At 43.5% G+C, this 21839-nt stretch overlaps 1 protein-coding gene across 2 annotated transcripts in view; it reads right to left on the bottom strand.

Moving 5' to 3' along the window:
* lyn (LYN proto-oncogene, Src family tyrosine kinase) overlaps nucleotides 1–21839 on the bottom strand; it is a 138666-nt gene that overhangs the window by 13888 nt on the left and 102939 nt on the right. For both annotated transcript variants that reach the window (XM_068031855.1, XM_068031856.1), the window contains exons 13-14: nucleotides 6504–6657; nucleotides 3698–3829 (exon numbers count right to left, since the gene is read on the bottom strand). In XM_068031855.1, coding sequence (XP_067887956.1) covers nucleotides 3698–3829; nucleotides 6504–6657 — 286 coding nt within the window. The remainder of the gene's footprint in view (nucleotides 1–3697; nucleotides 3830–6503; nucleotides 6658–21839) is intronic.

Below are 21839 nucleotides of genomic sequence, written 5' to 3'. Positions count from 1 at the left end.
CAGTAATACCAGGAATAGAAGGAATAAAAGTGATTAGTACTATTGGTAATTTGCATAAACCATGCAGCAGGAAGTTTTAGGACAACAAATATAAGCTCATAGTTCGCTAAAAGTCAACCTTCCTGACATATGATGATTAACTATTTTAAAAGCTATATGCACATTTGTAAATGGCACTTCTGAAACTTGCTTTACTTAATTGTCACTTCCTCAAAACTAATACAGTGCTTCATCCAAAGGAATTAGATCCCAAGACAATAAAATATATCCTTGGAATTAGACAGTGAGATAGAAAAGACAGCAACAGATCACAGGAAACAAAGAAAACTAGAAAACTAAGATTGGAGATAGACAGATAAATATTTTGATGTTACAGAATTTCCAAGTTGGAATGAAAGCCTGTCCATTTTAGGTCAGCAGAATTTTTCTGCTCAATTACAAAAATGAAATGAAGGAACTAACCCATAATATGACTCAACTATACTGCTTTTTCCACTTTTTAAACTCAACTACAATTAATTAAGAAATAAACTAACTAAAATGATAAGTCTAAGCAATTTTCCTTCTCGACATCAGATAAGTTGCTACTTCCCCCCTTTCCTTCAGACGCCTCCTCAAAATCTACCTTTTTGACTCTTTTCTTAACCACTGCAGAGGCTCCGTCTTCATCCCTATGAATTGTTTTGGTATTTTTAAAGATGCTATTTAATTGTAAATTGCTGTTGTAGTTTAAAATGCAACACACATTTTGTGAAGGAGGAATGGAATTAAAGCTAATAAAGGTTTTACTTTCATAATAGGAAAGAGAAAAAAAACCTTTTGAAAAATTCACTTTTAGGTAAATTTATTCTGTCCTCTCTTCCTGTGTAGAGATGCTTACATTAATGTATTAACATTAATTGTGTCAAATCTAAAATACTGATTGGTTATCATTAAATCCGACTAGTATGTGATACATTTCGACAACACAAACACAGATTGAAAGTCTGGGAGGTTTTCAAAGTAATATACTTTATGGAAGGAAACACTAAACTCTTAAGAATTTTGATTGCCCTTTAAAAAAATATATACATATATGTTAATTTTCTTACTATCGCAGAGACTGTCAAAACCAAACTTTCCTCATTGGTCGGGCACAGCATTGAAATCACCAATGGGCAGCATCTCAGAGTGACTCCATAGTAAGGAGTGGAAAAGCTACTTTGGACTTGTTCTGGAGCCATGTGACTCTGAGAAACCATGCTTTAGACTGGGAGATTCTGCATTTGTAGCCTGTAGCAGCAGTTAAGTGGTCCCGAATCACAGCTTATACAAAAGATGGCAGACAGTAATGTCAAAATGGCTTTGCAGCGAGTCAGACCTGAGATCTCTATGCTGGTAAGGACATTTTTTAAAAAAAAGTTAATTGAAACTCTTCAGAAGCAAACAATTTCTTCTATAAAGTGAAATAGAAAAGTATTTACCTTTAAACAACATAAACCATTTAATATGCATATATGTTTCTGATCATGGCCTCCAAAATCAGGCATCATAAAATATTCCAGGCCAGCAGTTAAAATAAAATGAGTTGCAGGGCCTTTCCTGTACCATGTTCTTGCAAAGAGGATTAAGTTCATCAGATCAATTAACATAATTATGAGATTTGAAAGCATTGTTTCAGTTCTAATGTTGAGAAATTCCAATCAACAGGAAAACAACCTGAACAGAAATAGCTGGAATTTGCCTTTGTGATTAGGAAACTATTTGCATTAAAAGTACAAAGGGTTCATCCTGCTAACAGCAGATTTGACGGAGGAATATGCAATCTGAAGCAGTAAATTTGGAGTCCATCAAAAGCAGCTGACTGCTGCTGTGCTTTGTACATTGCAGGCTGAGTACACTTAGTTGCTGGTTTTGCATCAAAAGGTATGGAATACAAAAGGAAGTCATGTTGAACTTGAACAAGATCTTAGCTGCATTTGGAGTATTGTGCAGCAGTTTTGGGCATTTCATAACAGGAAAGGTATGAGCAATGAAAAAAGGTACAGAGTAGATTCACTAGGATGTTACTCGGGATAAATGGTTACAGATACAAAGAATGATTTGAGAAGCTGAGGCTTTCACACTAAACATTTATGTTAAAGGCGAGTAGTAATTCTGGCAGGTAAGTTGTTATATTCAAGTGAAGGTTAATGGATGGCCCAATCCAAATCTTCAAGGTTATGAAGGATTACAATAAGAAAAATAGTGATAGCTCATTTCCACTGATCATTCATCATCAGATCTTCTAGGTTTAAACTATTAAATACATTAATGTAGCACAAGATGAACAAAAGGTGCCTTTTCTGGCTTTTAACTTTTAAATAACAGTAATATGATACATAATTAGACTCACAGTAGAAATCTTTCTACTTAGCTCTTCAATAGAAAGATAAAGATTGAAATATAAATGCTAAGCTGTTCTTTTGTAAGTAACATGTATAATCGTTCTTTATCTTGTATTTCTTATTACTGAAGAAGCTGTGCTGCAGTGCCTTGGAAGTTAGATACTGATTCTCAGATTCTAACAGCTACAGCAGGGGAGGTGTCACTGAACTAGTAATCTAGAGGCCCAAGATAATGCCCTGGGGGGACACGTTCAAATCCCACCACAGCAGCTGGTGGAATTTAAACTCAATTTTTTTTTAAATTTGGAATTGAAAGATAGTCTTAGTAATGATGCCACGAAACTATCATTGATCGTCATAAAACCTATCTGCTTTACTAATGTTCTTTAGGGAAAGAAATCTGCCGTCCTTACCTGGTCTGGCCTTCATGTGACTCCAAACCTACATCAATGTGGTTGACTCTTAACTGCCCTAGCAAGCCATTCAGTTGTCAAGTGAAATTAGGGATGGACAACAAAGGCTGGTCTGCCACTGATACCCACATCCCATGAAAGAATTAAAAAAAGGCTCCTTAAATATATATGAAAAGTTACTAGGACTTCCTGGAATTGAATAGTTGTCAACCATGTAATAACTGACTAGCAAAAACATGGCTGAACAAATCATATAATCATATTATCTGTTTTTGTTGTATTGTAGCTTCTGTTACAGGCATTTCCGAAAACCAGGAAACTTTCAAAAGTTATGTCAAGTTAACCATTACATAATATTTTCACTACAGCTAAATTTTTAATCTCCTTATGACTACATTGACTTAAAAGGGACCTCTGCAGAATCAAAATAACACAGAAATGTTTCTTTTTTTGTTACAGGTACCATCTGATACATTGATAAGCCATGTCAGGTTTGATCCCTCAGCATGTGTGGAGTTATCCGGGGCATTATAATTAACCTCAGTAGCAAGGATGATGTGCCTGAAGTAGAGAACTGGTGCCTGATTGCTATTGACGATCTCTGTTGAAAGCGTACATATGTGAATGTTGGACAAAAATAGGACAGGATGTTGCTGCGATATCCTTCACTGCTGAATAGACAGTAGACTCAGTTCTAGGCTTTCACACGGTCACTTAGGCAATGTACCATTGTAAATGTCCGTCTTATTACAGCAACAGTCAAGAGGAGAAGAGAAAATGGAATGCAAAGGGTCCTTTGAAGAAAAATATTTGAAACCAAATCTAATATCACTGCTGAGTGTAGCCATGCAGAGCAAATAACACACCCTGTGACAAATGCCATGGTTGCCAGTAATTTTTTGGTCTGGGTGTTCTTACCTGGATATGGAATCTTTCCATATGTGACTATTTCATACAGGAGTATCCCAAAGGACCAAACATCTGACTTAATAGTGAAAGATCCATAACTTATAGCTTCGGGTGCTGTCCACTTAATTGGAAATTTAGCCCCTGAAACATAAAATATACGTCTTTAATTATCTTTTGAAATTCAGTTTGCCTTCTGGAACTCAACTTCCTCTTAAGAAATAGTTAGAGCACTGAAACTTGACATAGTACAAGGATAAAATAAATACTAAGCAGCTACGCATAAATATGATAACATAGCAGCCCCCTTCCCACCACCATATAGTCAGAATAAGAAACCACGAAACAAAGACTAACAAAAACAAAAGAGAAAATAAATCTATAGAATAGTCAAAGAAAGGTGTAGGAATCAAGCAGGGTCTTTGAAACTTAATTATATAGTAATTAAAACTTTCTACTGATATAATGTCACAACTTTTCATCACACCATATCTTTGTAAAAACAATTCTATGATCCATGGTCATCCTTTATGACAATGAGGGTCTGGATCATGGTCATTATTACTATAAACATGGGATATTTTCCCCTCCCATTGATAATTTTCTCTCTTTCTATATGCCATTCCATTTGTGAAACATAGTTCTATTTATGAACTGCTGGGAATACGGTCAATGTTTGAGCCAGTGATACTGCCCAGAAGAAGTTGATGTTGAATTTTTCAATATGCTATGAAAATGCTGGTGGAAGCATTCATAGCCAAGAGTCAACCAAGATTTTGAAATGATATTCAAATTCCTGTCCAACATGTAAATCAATGCCTTAGTAACAGGGCAACTATAATTATCCATTTCAGGAACATCAGGCTGCATTTGAAGACACCGCCGCCAAAATAGGTGGCGGGCGTAAAACAAATGCAGTCTGTGTGCATGAGGCCAACGTCGCAGAGCTGCCGTGATTTCAAACTCGGCAGCTCATTTACATGGCTGTGGAACTCGCCCCCCACGATGACGTGGCGAGGGCAGGCGAGCCGTCACCGGTAACGGTGTCCTGTGCCAATGAGCAGGTGCTGGTGCCATTTTTAAAGGGCTTAAAATTTAAATGGCCAGTTAATGTAAAGTGTTGCAAAAATGAATGAAATGACCTTACCATGCATTCTCCCACACCCCCAATGGCATAACGCAACAGTCCTGCCCTTTTCCCTACTGGAATAACAATATTGAAAATTTGACCTTCCCCCCCAAAATTTGGCACCTTTGTCCTTTTCCCCTTCCCATCACCCCCCGACCAGAGGTGTTCTAACCCCGCTCCCCTCCTCCTGCACAGAAGAAAAAACCTCCTTCCCCCTCCCCACAGGTGTCGTGCCTCGTTTCCCCGAATGGGGATTTGAAGGCGCGGCAATGCCAGCCGCCAGAATAAAGACTGCAACACAGTGGCTGAATCGCTGCAGCCTGCATGGTAAGTAGGCATTAACATATTTTAATGCAGGTCCTGTCGCCGAGCGGCAGGGTGGCCAACACGAGGCCTCTCCACTGTCGACATCGGTATGGGGCCTGCTGCCATCAGGGTCGGTGGTGGGTCTCCGCCCTACCGATCTTCATTGCTCCCCCACCAACGTTCCCCATGGCAGAAGGGCTTTAAAATCTAGCCCACGATCTTAGTTATATCTAAAGTATTTCAGACTAGTTGAGAACCAAAGATAAAATCTTATTAGATTATAGGCCCCATGATCACAAAGTGATTAAAATCAGGGAGCTAGAATAGAAATGTATTCATGTGCATTTCCAATCTTACAACTTCACACTTTAAGCTATTTTAGACAGTCATATACTACTGTCCATCATGGTTTCTATTAAATTAAAATTACGAGATTTTGTTCAACATTTGTCATATATTTAACTAGCAGAGATACACAAATATCATGCTTAGTTTTTCAAAATACAAGTGAGAATTTTGGTTGAAGTGCTTGAAACAAAATTTTGTACGTTAATTTATTTTCAATCCATATAGGCACCTTCTGCAGCTCTGAATGTTTTCTTCTACAAAACAAGTCACAATTATCATACATCAGAATGTGCTGATATGGACTGCTACCAGTACTTCACTAAATACTTAACCACTTCAGGGTTACCGGGGTTGCATGGGATAACTCCAGACAAAGATTTTTTTTGGCTAGTAGACATGGTATAAAACTCAATTTGTAACTGTTTTACTACCAGTTAAAATCAGCTGACATCACTACAAAATGTTACTTGAATTATTAAAGGTTCTTCTATTCTTTGAGATCAGACACTAAAAGATAACAATTTCTGCCACTGATTTACTGGATCTTATGATAAATTATGCACAAAATTATGAATCTGACTCTTGTTTAAGAAGGACTACACTTAAAATAATCAATTGGAGTGTGTCTGGGAAGCAACGATTACAGGCAATTTATAGCAGCTCGGGTATTGCACATCAACTGAAATATAAGCCCCCACACTGCATTTAGGGTCCACTAAGCCAGGAAAGTGTAAAGGAGGCTTTAGCCTCATTAAATCCTGAAAAAGTAGTATAAACATTGTTCATGCCATTTCTGTCAAAATGACGGATGAAGAAAAGGAGAACGTTAAGGAAATTCACCCTCAAATTTCTGACAGGATGGTAAAAGTTCAATTATTTTCCAATTTCATTTTTTACTTATGAAGATAAACACCTTACTTTATTTATGCTCCATTTATTATTAAGCATCTTAATTTTTAAATTCATAGCTGTTTGGTGGAATTAAACATTTGTAAAATTTCCATCAACTTTTCAGCTCAGACTGTTGAAATGTACCTTCTTTGGCTGTATACTCATTATCTTCAATTATTCGAGCAAGGCCAAAATCAGCAATTTTACACATCAGGTTTTCTGATACCAAAACATTAGCTGCTCTGAGATCTCGATGGATGTAATTTTTTCTTTCAATAAATGCCATTCCCTCTGAAATCTGCAATAGAATAAAATATATTTTAGGAGTTAGATTATCTCTTGCATGTTACGGCAGCAAATATCTAATAAAGCCATTGCGGACAATATGTAATTTCTGGAAATCGAAAGAACTGATGTGCAATAATGTAATATATGACCACGTATGAATTTGAGACTCGGGCACTGAAAATCCTTGAACTACAATCCAGGCAGTTATGCCAGGCTAGGGTCTGGCAATGTCCTCTGACGCTGACCCTGCGGAAGTTTGTGGGACCAGAAAAAAAGATACCAACATTTTGGGGGAGAGCTAAGTGCGCATGCCATTATGGGTGCTTTGATGATACCCACCTGCAAATCCAGCACCTGCCTATAATGGAGGATGGGTCTTCCCAGGTGTAATTGTAAGCCCCCTTAACCTTACCCCTGTTTAAGGAGATGAATCAGGTTTAGAAATTTTTCAATGTTGAACTCCAGGTTTACTCCCATTGCATAGAATTGTAGCATCCAGCTGGAGACTGCTATGCATCATCTATATCGGGGTACCCAGTATTCGACTCTATGCCTGGTCCCATCTGAGTCGGGGAAACAGGGGCTCCCAGCATGGAATTCCCATCTCTGGTTCTGCTCCTAAGACATTATCTTATTGCATTTGTAAGGGTTGGGTGGAAGCTTCACTCCTTACAATGCTAACTACAAAATACAGTAATCAGTGGGGATCCCGCACAACTGGGTCCTGCTGTTTTCTAGTGGCTTCTCCCGGATTGCTACCAAAGTGGAAATTTGGCAGAACCAAAGTGATTCAGGTCCACTAACCACTACACTAACCATTTAATGAAATAGTAAAATCTACTTTCATACACAGATCACTTTCAGTTTCCCCTCTTCTGAGTCTACACTAGTCAGAGTATGAGTAAATATGCCACGCCTTGCAATTTTAATCCCATGTGCAGCATGTTGAACATATCTGTACTGAATTTAATTTTCCATGCTTCTGCCCACTTGCAAATTTTGCCTAGGTCCTTCTGTAGTTGTCTGGGTATTTCATCAGACTGAACTGCTCCTTTAATTTAGTATCATCTGTGAATGTAATCAATTTATATTGCATTTCTAAATCTATGCCTTGTATACAAAAAAAGAGTAGGAACCCCCAACATGATTCCTGGGGAATTATGTTCAATACGTTTTACTACCTTGAAATTACTCTCATCATTAGTACCCTATCCTGCCCCTCTTTCACCAGATTCTATCTAGCTTGTTTTTGTGCAAGACTTCACTGGCTGTTTTCTAGAAGGTCAGGTGCATTCTATCATATGGCTTTCAAACTTGTGCTATGGATAGATGGGAAATGACAGAGATGGTTTCCCTTTCTTAACTCTCAACTGACTGACGACAGCATGTTTATTAGAAATGTGCTTTAACCCCTGAGCATTTTAATGGTCAACAAACAGACAAATTAAAAGTTTTCTTGTAGGTTTAAAAAAAGATAAATGTTTATTAAACACCCGAAAATATTCACAACTACACCCATGCCCACACACACACACACACAGAAACAAATACACAAAAAAAGAGAGAGATTAGAAGATAATGTGTTTAGTTCTGATGATTTTAAAAAGAGTTCAATGTAAACCTGGGGCTGAATTTTTTTTTTTTTTTTTTATCAGCGCACCGCGCTCTGCGGCAACACACTCTGAAAGAGGCGGCCTTCCGACACGCAAGTGCCCCCGCCATATTACATGCGGGGTCTCATTTAAATGGAAGGGATGGATCAGCCACCCCTGATGACTCAGAGGGGGCGGCCGCCACATCCCCAGCAACGGCGTCCGATGCCACCACGCTGGCGCCGCGCCAATTTTAAAGGGCTTCAAGCCCTTCATTGACATTTAAATTTTTAAAGGTCCTGGTCTCCGGGAAATAAAAATAAAATTTTAATGCAACGGTAAATCCCATCTCCCAGCCGCCACCAATGGGTAATCTTTATATAAATTGCCTTCTGCACCCCCCCAGAAAAAAAACTTTTAAAAGATATCCTAAACTTCACCGCCCCCCCCCGAAACTTGTTTCCTTTGACCCTCAACCTCTTCCCACCATCCCTGCAACCAATAATGTGTTTTCCTCGCATCCCCACCCCGCATCCTGATAATTTTATTCTTCCCCCCTCTCCACCAGTGTCTTGCCTCGGAACTCTAACAGTGTTCCGAAGGCATGCGAGCCGCATCCAGTTAGCCATAAAATTGGCGTGGGACGGCTGCCATCGGCAGTTAAGTTCATTTGAATGTTAATTATCCTCATTTTAATATTGTAATGAAGGCCCCGCTGCCAAGCAGTGGTGGGGGTGCACCGATGCATTGCCACCGCCAATATCAGATGGGACCTTCTCGGCGTCGTGGGTTGAGGCGGGCCGCTCCCACTAGCATTTTATGGGCACCCCTGCCGCCGACGGGCTGATGAAATTCACCCCTGGTGTTCTTGCACGGTTTGGGAGGTGGGGGGGGTGGGGGAAGTGAAGATTTAAATAACGGGGCAGACTTGTTTTTCCCTTTTTCATGGGTCACTGAACTAAAAACTTGTATTGCAGTGATTACGTGATTGCAGACTTGATTTTGTTGTATCTCAGTCACAGTTAAATGACGAAAATCCTAGGGGGTCTCAAAACCACTTCCCATCTGCCTAAAGATAGTTTAAAGATGGTGTTCTAGGAAGGTTCCATCTCCCACTGGAGCAGATGCAAGTTCCCTCTCTCACTGGCTCTGCCTTTGCCTATCCAGGATATACTTTTATTAAGCTCCTTAACAACCCCTGGTTTCTGTCATGTGACCATGGTCACTCTTTACCATTATCCTCATAATTGATGTCTGATGGTAGGGCCATTGTTAGACAATGTGGTCTGGATGTCACCCATCTTCATTGCATTTTGATAAAGTGAAGTTTTTAAAGATTTCATTCATGGGATGTGGGTGTCACTGGCCAGGCCAGCATTTATTACCCATCCCTAATTGCCCTTGAGAAGGTGGTGGTGAGCTGCCTTCTTGAACCGCTGCAGTCCATGTGAGGTAGGTACAACTACAGTGCTGTTAGGAAGGAAGTTCCAGGATTTTGACCCTGTGACAGTGAAGGAAGAGTGATATAATTCCAAGTCAGGATGGTGTGCGACTTGGAGAGGAACTTGCAAGTGGTGGTGTTCCCATGCATTTGCTGCTCTTGTCCTTCTAGGTGGTAAAGATCGCAGGTTTGGAACGTGCTGTCTAAGGAGCCTTGGAGCGTTGCTGCAGTGCATCTTGTAGATGGTTCACACTGCTGCCACTGTGCGTCAGTGGTGAAGGGACTGAATGTTGAAGTTGGTGTATGGAGTGCCAATCAAGCAGACTGCTTTGTGCTGGATGGTGTTGAGCTTCTTGAGTGTTGTTGGAGCTGCACTCATCCAGGCAAGTGCAGAATATTCCATCACACCTCCTGACTTGTGCCTTGTAGATGGTGGACAGGTTTTGGGGAGTCAGGAGGGGAGTTACTCACCACAGGGTTCCTAGCCTCTGACCTGTTCTTGTAACCATGGTATTTATATGGCTACTCCAGTTCAGTTTCTGGTCAATGGTAACCCCAGGATGTTGATAGTGGTGTATTCAGCGATAGTAATGCCATTGAATGTCACGGGGAGATGGTTAGATTCTCTCTTGTTGGAGATGGTCATTGCCTGGCACCTGTGGGGCGCGAATGTTACTTGCCACTTATCAGCCCAAGACTGGATATCGTCCAGGTCTTGCTGCATTTCTACATGGACTGCTTCAGTATCTGAGGAGTCACGAATGGTGCTGAACAATGTTCGCTGATGAGTGCACATCCACACTTCTGACCTTATGATTGAAGGACTGTCATTGATGAAGCAGCTGAAGATGGTCGGGCCTAAGACACTACCCTGAGGAACTCCTGCAGTGATGTCCTGGAGCTGAGATGATTGACCTCCAACAACCACAATCATCTTCCTTTGCGCTGGGTATGACTCCAGCCAGTGGAGGGTTTTCCCTCTGATTCCCATTGACCTCAGTTTTGCTCGGGCTCCTTGATGCCATACTCGGTCAAATGCTGCCTTGATGTCAAGGACAGTCACTCTCAACTCACCTTGAGTTCAGCTCTTTTGTCCATGTTTGAACCAAGGCTGTAATGAGGTCAGGTGCTGAGTGACCCTGGCGGAACCCAAACAGAGCGTCACTGAGCAGGTTATTGCTAAGCAAGTGCTGCTTGATAGCACTGTTGATGACACCTTCCATCATTTTACTGATGATTGAGAGTAGGTTGATGGGGCAGTAATTGGCTGGGTTGGACTTTTGTGTGTACAGGACAGACCTGGGCAATTTTCTACATTGCAGGGTAGATGCCAGTGTTGTAGCTGTAGAACAGCTTGGCCAGGAGCGCGGCGAGTTCTGGAGCACAGGTCTTCAATACTATTGCCGGAATATCGTCAGGGCCCATAGCCTTTGCAGTATCCAGATCCTTCAGTCGTTTCCTGATATCAGGCGGAGTGAATCGAATTGGCTGAAGACTGGCATCTGTGAAGCTGGGGACTTCAGGAGGAGGCTGAGATGGATCATCAACCCGGCACTTCTGGCTGAAGATTGTTGCAAATGCTTCAGCCTTATCTTTCGCACTGATGTGCTGGGCTCTCCCATCATTGAGGATGGAGATATTTGTGGAGCCACCTCCTCCAGTTAGTTGTTTATTTGTCCACCACCATTCACAGCTGGATGTGGCAGGACTGCAGAGCTTAGATCTGATCTGTTGGTTATGGGGTCGCTTAGCTCTATCGCGTGCTGCTTACGCAGTTTGGCATGCAAATAGTCCTGTGTTGTAGCTTCACCAGGTTGACACTTCATTTTCAGGTATGCCTGGTGCTGCTCCTGCCATGCCCTCCTGCACTCTTCATTGAAGCAGGGCTGATTCCCTGGCTTGATAGTAACGGTAGTGGAGAATATGCCAGGCCATGAGGTTACAGATTGTAGTCGAGCGGCACAGTGGTTAGCACCGCAGCCTCACAGCTCCAGCGACCCGGGTTCAATTCTGGGTACTGCCTGTGTGGAGTTTGCAAGTTCTCCCTGTGTCTGCGTGGGTTTCCTCCGGGTGCTCCGATTTCCTGCCACATGCCAAAAGACTTGCAGGTTGATAGGTAAATTGGCCATTATAAATTGCCCCTAGTATAGGTAGGTGGCAGGGAAATATAGGGACAGGTGGGGATGTGGTAGGAATATGGAATTAGTGTAGGATTAGTATAAATGGGTGGTGATGGTCGGCACAGACTTGGTGGGCCGAAGGGCCTGTTCCAGTGCTGTATCTCTTAAAAAAAAAAAGTTCAATACTACTGCTGCTGATGGCCCACAGCACCTCATGGATGCCCAGTTTTGCATTGCTAGATCTGTTTGAAATCTATCCCATTTAGCACGGTGATAGTGCCACACAACATGATGGAGGTTTCCGCAACATGAAGGCAGAACTTCGTCTCCACAAGGACTGTGCGGTGATCACTCCTACCAATACCGTCAGGGACCGATGCATCTGCGACAGGCAGATTGGTGAGGATGAGGTCAAGTATGTTTTTCCCTCACCACCTGCTGCATACCCAGTCTAGCAGCTATGTCCTTTAGGACTCGGCCAGCTCAGTCAATAGTGGTGCTAACGAGCCACTCTTGGTGATGGACATTGAAGTCCCCCACCCAGAGTACATTCTGCGCCCTTGCCACCCTCAGTGCTTTCTCCAAGTGGTGATCAACACGGAGGAGTACTGAGTCATCAGCTGAGGGAGAGTGGTAGGTGGTAATCAGCAGGAGGTTTCCTTGTCCATATTTGACCTGATGCCATGAGACCTCATGTTGAGGACTCCCAGGTCAACTCCCTCCCGACTATATACCACTGTGCTGCCACCTCTACTGAGTCTGTCCTGCCTGTGGGACACGACATACCCGGAGATTGTGATAGCAGTGTCTGGGACATTGTCTGTAAGGTATGATTCCATGAGTATGACTATGTCAGGCTATTGCTTGACGAGTCTGTGGGACAGCTCGCCCAATTTTGGCACAAGCCCCCAGATATTAGGAAGGAGGACTTCTCAGAGTCGACATGGCTGGGTTTGCCGTTGTTGTTTCCAGTGCCTAAGTCGATGCCGTGTAGTCCGTCCAGTTTCATTCTGCTTTATTGAATGTGTAGCGGTTAGATATAACTGAATGGCTTTCTAGGCCATTTCAAAGGGCATTTAAGAGTCAACCACATTGCTGTGTGTCTGGAGTCACATATAGGCCAGACCAAGCAAGGACAGCAGATTTCCTTCCCTAAAGGGCATTTTGCACACCCATTCATTTGAGTTTGAATTTGGAGGCACCATGGCTGGAATTTTATCCAGGCGATGGGGGTCTCGACCTCTGCAAAAATGATGCCAAGAGCCCTGCGTCACCCCTTCTGTGGGAGGCCCGAATCATTAGGCACCTAACTGGACGGCAGCAGGCCTGCCACGGGATCAAGAATCCGGCGGCGGAAATCCTGCCCTCCGAACTGCCGGCCCATCAGAGGCTGGCAGCTCTTTAACTGAACAGCGCCACTGCGAAGGCAGTGGAACCTCCCCCATCGCGAAACTCCATGTCTCCCTGCCTCAGAGGGCTGCATAAAATCCTGGCCAGAGAGTTGTGAAACGCTCCCTCAAAGAGCTGTGAATGCTCAGTTACTGAGTATATTCAAGACAGAGATCAATAAATTTTTGGGCACAAAGGAAATCAAGGGATATGAATATAGGGCGAGAAAGTAGAATTGATGTAAAAGTCCGGCAATGATCTTATTGAATAGCCGAGCAGCCTCAAGGGGATGTATAGCCTACTCCTGCTCCTATTTCTTTTATTCTTTCATGGGATGTGGACATTCGCTGGCAAGGCCAGCATTTGTTGTCCATCCCTAATTGCCCTTGACAACTGAGTGGCTTGCTAGGCCATTTCAGAGGGCAGTTAAAAGTCAACCATGTTGTTGTGGGTCTGGAGTCACATGTAGGCGGGACCAGGTAAGGATGGCAGATTTCCTTCCCTTAGGGACATTAGTGAACCAGATGGGTTTTCAACAATTGACAATGGTTGCATGGTACCAGTACTGAGACTAGCTTTCAATTCCAGATTTTTTTAAAATTAATTCCACCAGATACCGTGGTGGGATTTGAACCCGTGTCGCCAGGGCATTGGTCTGGGCCTCCGGATTACTAGTTCAGTCACAGTTCAGTTCTTATGTTCTTACACCCAAGTAAAATCATGCTCTCAACCAATGCCTCCACAGGCACACTTTCCAGCAGTTTCACAGAAAGTGGTCAGGAATATAGCTGCTTGCTTATTGTAACTGCCCCCATCCTCAACCCCAAGGATTTGGGATAGTGAGGTCAGTTGCAGTGCTTCCACCATTGTCTTAGACAAACTTAGCTACCTCAACACAAGGATAGCATCATTATTGAATTTCTTTATGGCCTGGCAACAATTTCTTTATGTCCTCAACAAGCATCACAAACAGATTAACTGATCACTTATCTCATTGCTGTTTGTGGAACCTCGCTGTGTGCAAATTGACTGCTGCGTTTGAATACATTACAACATTTTAAAAATAATTAATCGGCTCAAAAGAACTTTAAGATGTCCTAAGGATGTGAAATGTTGCACAGAAATGCAACTGATTTTTCTTTTGCCATATTTCAGCACACCATGGATTGAGGTGAAGGATAGAGGAGAGAGGAAGTGAAACCCACAGACTGAGTTAAGAAAAGAGCATAAATAAAAAAAAGGCTAGTACATTATCCTGACTCTCACAAGCTGATACTAGAATCATTGGTGGATTCCCATGTGTGACTGGCTTAATTTCGTGACCAGATACATTGGCCGAGATTTTATCCGAGTGGCGGGGGTCTCGACTGCTGGCAAAAGTGCCGATGTGAGTCCGGTGTCGCTTCCTCTGGGGAAGGCCCACCTGATCAAGTGCCAACAAGGCAGTTAAGTGGACAGAGGTGGGCCTTCCCTGGGATCAAGGACCTCAGCGGCAGACGTCCCACTTACTGAGAGCCGTCGGCCAATCAGAGCTCTTTAACTGAGCAGTGCCATTGCAGAGGCAGTTGCTACTGTCTATACTGGACTCACCCAAGGCGAGGGACCCAGGCAAGACAAAATGGGAGGAGTTTTGTGGGGTAGGGGTCGCGGGGAAGTAGAGGGGTTGTCAGCAAGGGCAGGAAGGTGGCTCTTAGCGGAACCCACTTCCCGATGCTGTGTCCCTCGTTCAGGTACTAAGTACCTTTGAACTAGAGCAGTGCCCTCCCTGAGACGGGGTCTCCTGCCCAACGGAAAATTCCGGCCAGTTTTGCAACTCAGTAGCACATCAGACAGTGCATTAACTGACAGAATCATAGGAGCTCCATAAACTTTTTATTTTGAGAAGCATCAGAAATGGTGCAACTTTTGTCATTATATCATACTATCCAGGTCAGTATGTCATGGGTAAGTAAAATAAAGTTAGCAAAAACACTTCCAAATGAAGGCAATTCAAAATGCCGTCACATTTACCCCAGTTAAATAGTAGCTGTCCTCCCAAAAATACACCAATTGTAACATAACGTAAAATACTGGGGTCCCACATCTGTAATCCATCCGGTGCTGTCCCACTGTTAAGTCCAGCAAGAAAGTCACCTTTAAGAAATCAGAATCTAATATAATCCCAGCAACCCTCCCAACCCAAAGTTGACATTAGCTGCTCGAATTACCAGCCTCCCCTGAATGACAGCAGCCAAGGTATATCCTTAGTGGTGTTGGTGTCCACCATTGGCAGGCACATCCTGGCACTAACACTAAGGGGCCAACCTTATGGAACTTTAAGATACTTAGCATTCTGACTTTGACAAGAAAACTATCTAGTCATGCAACAAGCCCTCATAGTTGAAATTAAGCCAAGGGAGCTGCAGCTAGGCATCATCGACTTTAGAACATAAGAACATAAGAAACAGGAGGAGTAGGCCATTCAGCCCCTCAAGCCTGCCCCGCCATTATATAAGATCATGGCTGATCTGCCCCAGACCTCAATTCCTCTTCTGTGCCAGCTCCTCATAGCCCTCAACTCCCCGATTTCTTCCACCTGTCTACCTGACACAGCATCCCCAATATGCTGCGTACAGACAAATGTTGAAATATACATTTATAAAAGGTGTAAATTTCAAAACCAACATTGAAATATAAATATATACACACTTTCCATGAAAAGGCCCAGTATATTATTTAAATTAAAGTTGAAGGCTAAAAATAGTAATCACAGATCCTGTGAAGTAAAGAAGCTTGTTGACATGAGCCTTTTATGGGGGTGAGGAGGGAGGGGAATGACAGTGAATGACTCATACTCCTCATCTACAAGCGTAGACTAGTTTCAGCTACAGTCAACACTGTTTGTATTTTGTTATGATCAGGTAGCAACAGATGGGTAAAACACATCTGTTCTCAAAACATGTACATTATGCTGCAGTAATATTTAGATCAGTAAGTGTTCATTTTCTCAGTTCCTCTTTTGTGATGTACAAGCAGGAAGTTTGACCACTTTTAATTCTATTTGGTGTTTGAACATACGAAACTCAAAATTATTTAGTGCAGAAATGGCCACAAATTTTTCTAAAAACACAGAAGAATTTCAAGAACTACATTTTAAAAAATTCTTTCTGGGTAAGCATCATAGGCAAGATCTGCATTTATTACCCATTACTAGTTTCCTTGGAGAAGGTAATTCGACTTGAACTGCTACAGTCCAAGTGGTGAAGGTACTTCCATAATAGTGCTAGATTTTGACCCAAAAACTATAAAAGGCGATATATGTCCAAGTCAGGATGGTGTGGGAATTGGAGGCGATAGTGTTCCCGTGCACCTGCTGTCCTTATTCTTCTGGGTGGCAGAGGCCATGGGATTTGGAGATTAGCATCAATTTATAATTTATGAACAATCAAGCAAATTAAACAGGAAGGCGCTGAAATTCCACAAGGGTTCTTCTGCCATTACCATAGCAAAACCCTCAAAGAAACTGTGTAAATACTTTTTGGGCTTTCTGCTGATCTCCCACCTAAGCAACTCCATGGAATTTCAGATACAATGCTACATTTTATGAAACAACCCAGAGCATGATATTTAGTAGCTAAAATCAGTTATTTGGTGAATTTCTGTGCTCAAGGCGAGACACATGACTATTTAAGAATAGAACATTTTGTTCCTGCTATCCAAAGACAGTATTAAGCATGCCAAGGCAAATCATGCATTAAATGGTGTGGCAAAACATAGGACATAGAAAAGATTTACAGCATAGAAGGAAGCCATTGTGTCTGTTCCATTCAAAAAAGAGCTATCCAGTCTAATCCCACATTCCAGCTTTTGGTCCATAGCCCCGTAGGTTATAGCACTTCAAGTGCATGTCCAAGTGTTTTCTTTAAACCTGATGAGGGATTCTGCCTCTGCCACTCTTTCAAACAGTGAGTTCCAGACCCTGCCACCCTCAGTGAACAATTCCTCAACTCCCCTCTAGTCCTTCTACCAATTACTTCAAACCTATGCCCCCTGGTTATTGACACCTCTTCTAACAGAAATAGGTCTTTCCTATTCACTCTATCTAGGCCCCTCATAATTTTATACATCTCAATTAAATTTCCCCTCAGCCTCTTCTGTTCCAAAGGAAATAAGCCTAGCCTATCCAATCTTAATTCATAGCGAAAATTCTGCATTCCTGGCAACAACCTCGTAAATCTCTTCTACATCCTCTCTAGTGTGATCACATCCTTTCTGTAATGTGATGACCAGAACTGTACACAATACTCTATCTGCGGTCTAACTAATATTTTATACAGGTCTAGGATAATCTCCTGGTCTTGTACACTAGGCTTCAGCCAAAAATGAAAATATTCCATTTGCCTTCTTGACCACCTTAACTATCTGTACTGCTACCTTCAGGGATCTGTAGACATACACTTCAAGTCCCTCTGTACATCTACACTTTTTTTTAATTCATTCATGGGATGTGGGCGTCGCTGGCCAGGCCAGCATTTATTGCCCATCCTTAATTGCCCTTGAGAAGGTGGGTGATGAGCTGCCTTCTTGAGCTGCTGCAGTCCATTTGGGGTAGGTATACCCACAGTGCTGTTAGGAAGGGAGTTCCAGGATTTTGACCCAGCGACAGTGAAGGAACGGCAATATAGTTCCAAGCCAGGATGGTGTGTGACTTGGATGGGAACTTGCAGGTGGTGGTGTTCCCATGCATTTGCTGCCCTTGCCCTTCTAGTTGGTAGAGGTCGTGGGTTTGGAAGGTGCTGTCTAAGGAGTCTTGGTGCATAGCTGCAGTGCATCTTGTAGATGGTACACACTGCTGCCACTGTGTCGGTGGTGGAGAGAGTGAATGTTTGTAGATGGTGTGCCAATCAAGCGGGCTGCTTTGTCCTGGATGGTGTCGAGCTTCTCGAGTGTTGATGGAGGTGCACCCATCCAGGCAAGTGGAGAGTATTCCATCACACTCCTGACTTGTGCCTTGTGGACAGGCTTTGGAGAGTCAAGAGGTGAGTTACTCGCCTCAGGATTCCGAGCCTCTGACCTGCTCTTGTAGCCACGGTATTTATATGGCTACTCCAGTTCAGTTTCTGATCAATGGTAGCCCCTAGGATGTTGATAGTGGGGGATTCAGCAATGGTAATGCCGTTGAATGTCAAGGGGAGAAGGTTAGATTCTCTCTTGTTGGAGATGGTCATTGCCTGGCACTTGTGTGCGTGAATGTTTAGTTTAGTTTAGAGATACAGCACTGAAACAGGCCCTTCAGCCCCCCCGAGTCTGTGCCGACCATCAACCACCCATTTATACTAATCCTACACTAATCCCATATTCCTACCACGTCCCCACCTGACCCTATATTTCCCTACCACCTACCTATACTAGGTGCAATTTATAATGGCCAATTTACCTACCAACCTGCAAGTCTTTTGGCTTGTGGGAGGAAACCGGAGCATCCGGAGAAAACCCACGCAGACACAGGGAGAACTTGCAAACTCCACACAGGCAGTACCCAGAATTGAACCCGGGTCGCTGCAGCTGTGAGGCTGCGGTGCTAACCACTGCGCCGCCCAAGCCTGGATATCGTCCAGGTCTTGCTGCATTTCTACACGGACTGCTTCAGTATTTGAGGAGTCACGAATGGTGATGAACATTGTGCACTCATCAGCGAACATCCCCACTTCTGACTTTATGATTGAAGGAAGATCATTGCTGAAGCAGCTGAAGATGGTTGGACCTAGGACACTACCCTGAGGAACTCCTGCAGTGATGTCCTGGAGCTCAGATGATTGACGTCCAACAACCACAACCATCTTCCTTTGCACTAGGTATGACTCCAGCCAGCAGAGGCTTTTCCCCCTGATTCCCATTGACCTCAGTTTTGCTAGGGCTCCTTGATGCCATACTCGGTCAAATGCTGCCTTGATGTCAAGGACAGTCACTCGCACCTCACCTCGAGTTCAGCTCTTTTGTCCATGTTTGAACCAAGGCTGTAATGAGGTCAGGTGCTGAGTGACCCCGGCGGATACCAAACTGAGCGTCACTAAGCAGGTTATTGCTAAGCAAGTGCCGCTTGATGGCACTGTTGATGACACCTTCCATCACTTTACTGATGATTGAGAGTAGGCTGATGGGGTGTTAATTGGCTGGGTTGGACCTGTCCTGCTTTTTGTGTACAGGACATACCTGGGCAATTTTCCACATTGCAGGGTAGATGCCAGTGTTGTAGCTGTACTGGAACAGCTTGGCTCGGGCCGTGGCAAGTTCTGGAGCACAGGTCTTCAGTACTATTGCCGGAATATTGTCAGGGCCCATAGCTTTTGTAGTATCCAGTGCCTTCAGTCGTTTCTTGATATCAGGCGGAGTGAATCGACTTGGCTGAAGTCTGGTATCTGTGATGTTGGGGACTTCAGGAGGAGGCAGAGATGAATCATCAACCCGTCACCTCTGGCTGAAGATTGTTGCAAATGCTTCTGCCTTATCTTTCGCACTGATGTGCTGGGCTCCCCCATCATTGAGGAATTGGATATTTGTGGAGTCACCTCCTCCAGTTAGTTGTTTAATTGTCCACCACCATTCACGGCTGCATGTGGCAGGACTGCAGAGCTTAGATCTGATCCGTTAGTTATGGGGTCGCTTAGCTCTGTCTATCGCATGTTGCTTACGCAGTTTGGCACGCAGATAGTCCTGTGTTGCAGCTTCACCAGGTTGACACCTCATTTTGAGGTATGCCTGGTGCTGCTCCTGGCATGCCCTCCTGCACTCTTCATTGAACCAGCTTGATGGTAATGGTATAGTGGAGGATATGCCGGGCAATGAGGTTATAGATTGTGGTTGAGTACAATTCTGCTGCTGCTGATGGCCCACAGTGCCTCATGGATGCCCAGTTTTGCATTGCTAGACCCGTTCGAAATCTATCCCATTTAGCATGGTGGTAATGCCACACAACACGATGGAGGGTATCCTCAATGTGAAGGCGGGACTTCGTCTCCACAAGGACTGTGCGGTGGTCACTCCTACCAATACTGTCATGAACAGATGCATCTGCAGCAGGCAGATTGGTGAGGACGAGGTCAAGTATGTTTTCCCCTCTTGTTGGTTCCCCCACCACCTGCCGCATACCCAGTCTAGCAGATATGTCCTTTAGGACTCGGCTAGCTCGGTCAGTAGTGATGGACATTGAAGTTCCCCCACCCAGATTACATTTTGTTCCCTCGCCACCCTCTGTGCTTCCTCCAAGTGCTGTTCAACATGGACTCATCAGCTGAGGGAGGGCAGTAGGTGGTAATCTGTAGGAGGTTCCCTTGTCCACGTTTGATCTGATGCTACGAGACTTCATGGGGTCCAGAGTCGATGTTGAGGACTCCCAGGGCAACTCCCTCCCTACTGTATACCACTGTGCCACCACCTCTGCTGGGACTGTCCTGCCGGTGGGACAGGACATACCTGGGGATGGTGATGGCAGTGTCTGGGACATTGTTGTACGGTATGATTCTGTGAGTATGACTATGTCAGGCTGTTGCTTGACTAGTCTGTGGGATAGCTCTCCCAACTTTGCCACAAGTTGTTAGTAAGGAGGACTTTGCAGGGTTGACAGGGCCGGGTTTGCCGTTGTCGTTTCCGGTGCCTAGGTCGATACCGGGTGGTCCGTCCGGTTTCATTCCTTTTTATTAACTTCGTAGTGGTTAGGTACAACTGAGTGGCTTGCTAGGCCATTTCAGAGGGCATGTAAGAGTTAACCACATTGCTGTGGGTCTGGAGTCACATGTAGGTTAGACCAGATAAGGACAGCAGATTTCCTTCCCTAAAGGACATTAGTGAACCAGGTGGGTTTTTACAACAATCGACAATGGTTTCATGGCCATCATTAGACTAGCTTTTAATTCCAGATTTATTAATTGAATTCAAATTCCACCTTCTGCTGTGGTGGGATTTGAACCCATGTCCCCAGAGCAAAACCCTGGGTCTCTGGGTTACTAGTCCAGAGACAATACCACTATGCCACCGCCTCCCTTCAGGATTCTCAGAATCCTACCAATTATTGTGTATTCTCTTGCCTTATTTGCCCTCCATAAATGCATTACCTCACACTTCTCAGAATTGAATGCTATTTGCCACTTTTCCTCCCACTTGACCAGTCCATTGATATCTTCTTGTAGTCTACATCTCTCTTCCTCACGATTAACCACCACACAGCCAATTTTCATATCATCTGCAAACTTCTTAATCATGCCCCCTACATTTAAGCCTCAATCATTGATATATGTGTTACAACCAGGTGAGAAAGAGGTCTAGGGTTCCCTTTCAGCCTTCACCTGGTCTTACTGTAACAGAGTTTAATTTTAAACACACCGTGTTTTTAAGCTCCCTCTTGGTGAATCCTTGTTGGCCGCTTTCTAATTATAAGGCAAAGAAACCAGCACAAACAGGCTTTTCTTAGGTTTAGAGAAAAGTTGAAATTTATTAAACTTAAACTCTAATTCGGTTAACGCCTACGGATACACGCCGCGCCCCACGCTAGCATGCAAACGCGATACGCATGCAAATAGAGATAGAAAAGAGCAGAAGAAATATAAAGTGGAAAGGTTTGAGCCAATATCTGAAGAGTTGTTGTTATGGTTCTTCAAGCTCACTGTAGAGTCCT

Source organism: Heterodontus francisci, chromosome 5 (assembly GCF_036365525.1).
Source record: "Heterodontus francisci isolate sHetFra1 chromosome 5, sHetFra1.hap1, whole genome shotgun sequence".
Taxonomy (NCBI): domain Eukaryota; kingdom Metazoa; phylum Chordata; class Chondrichthyes; order Heterodontiformes; family Heterodontidae; genus Heterodontus; species Heterodontus francisci.
The sequence above is the reverse complement of the archived record's forward strand: the minus strand, read 5'-3'. Positions and strand labels throughout refer to the sequence as shown.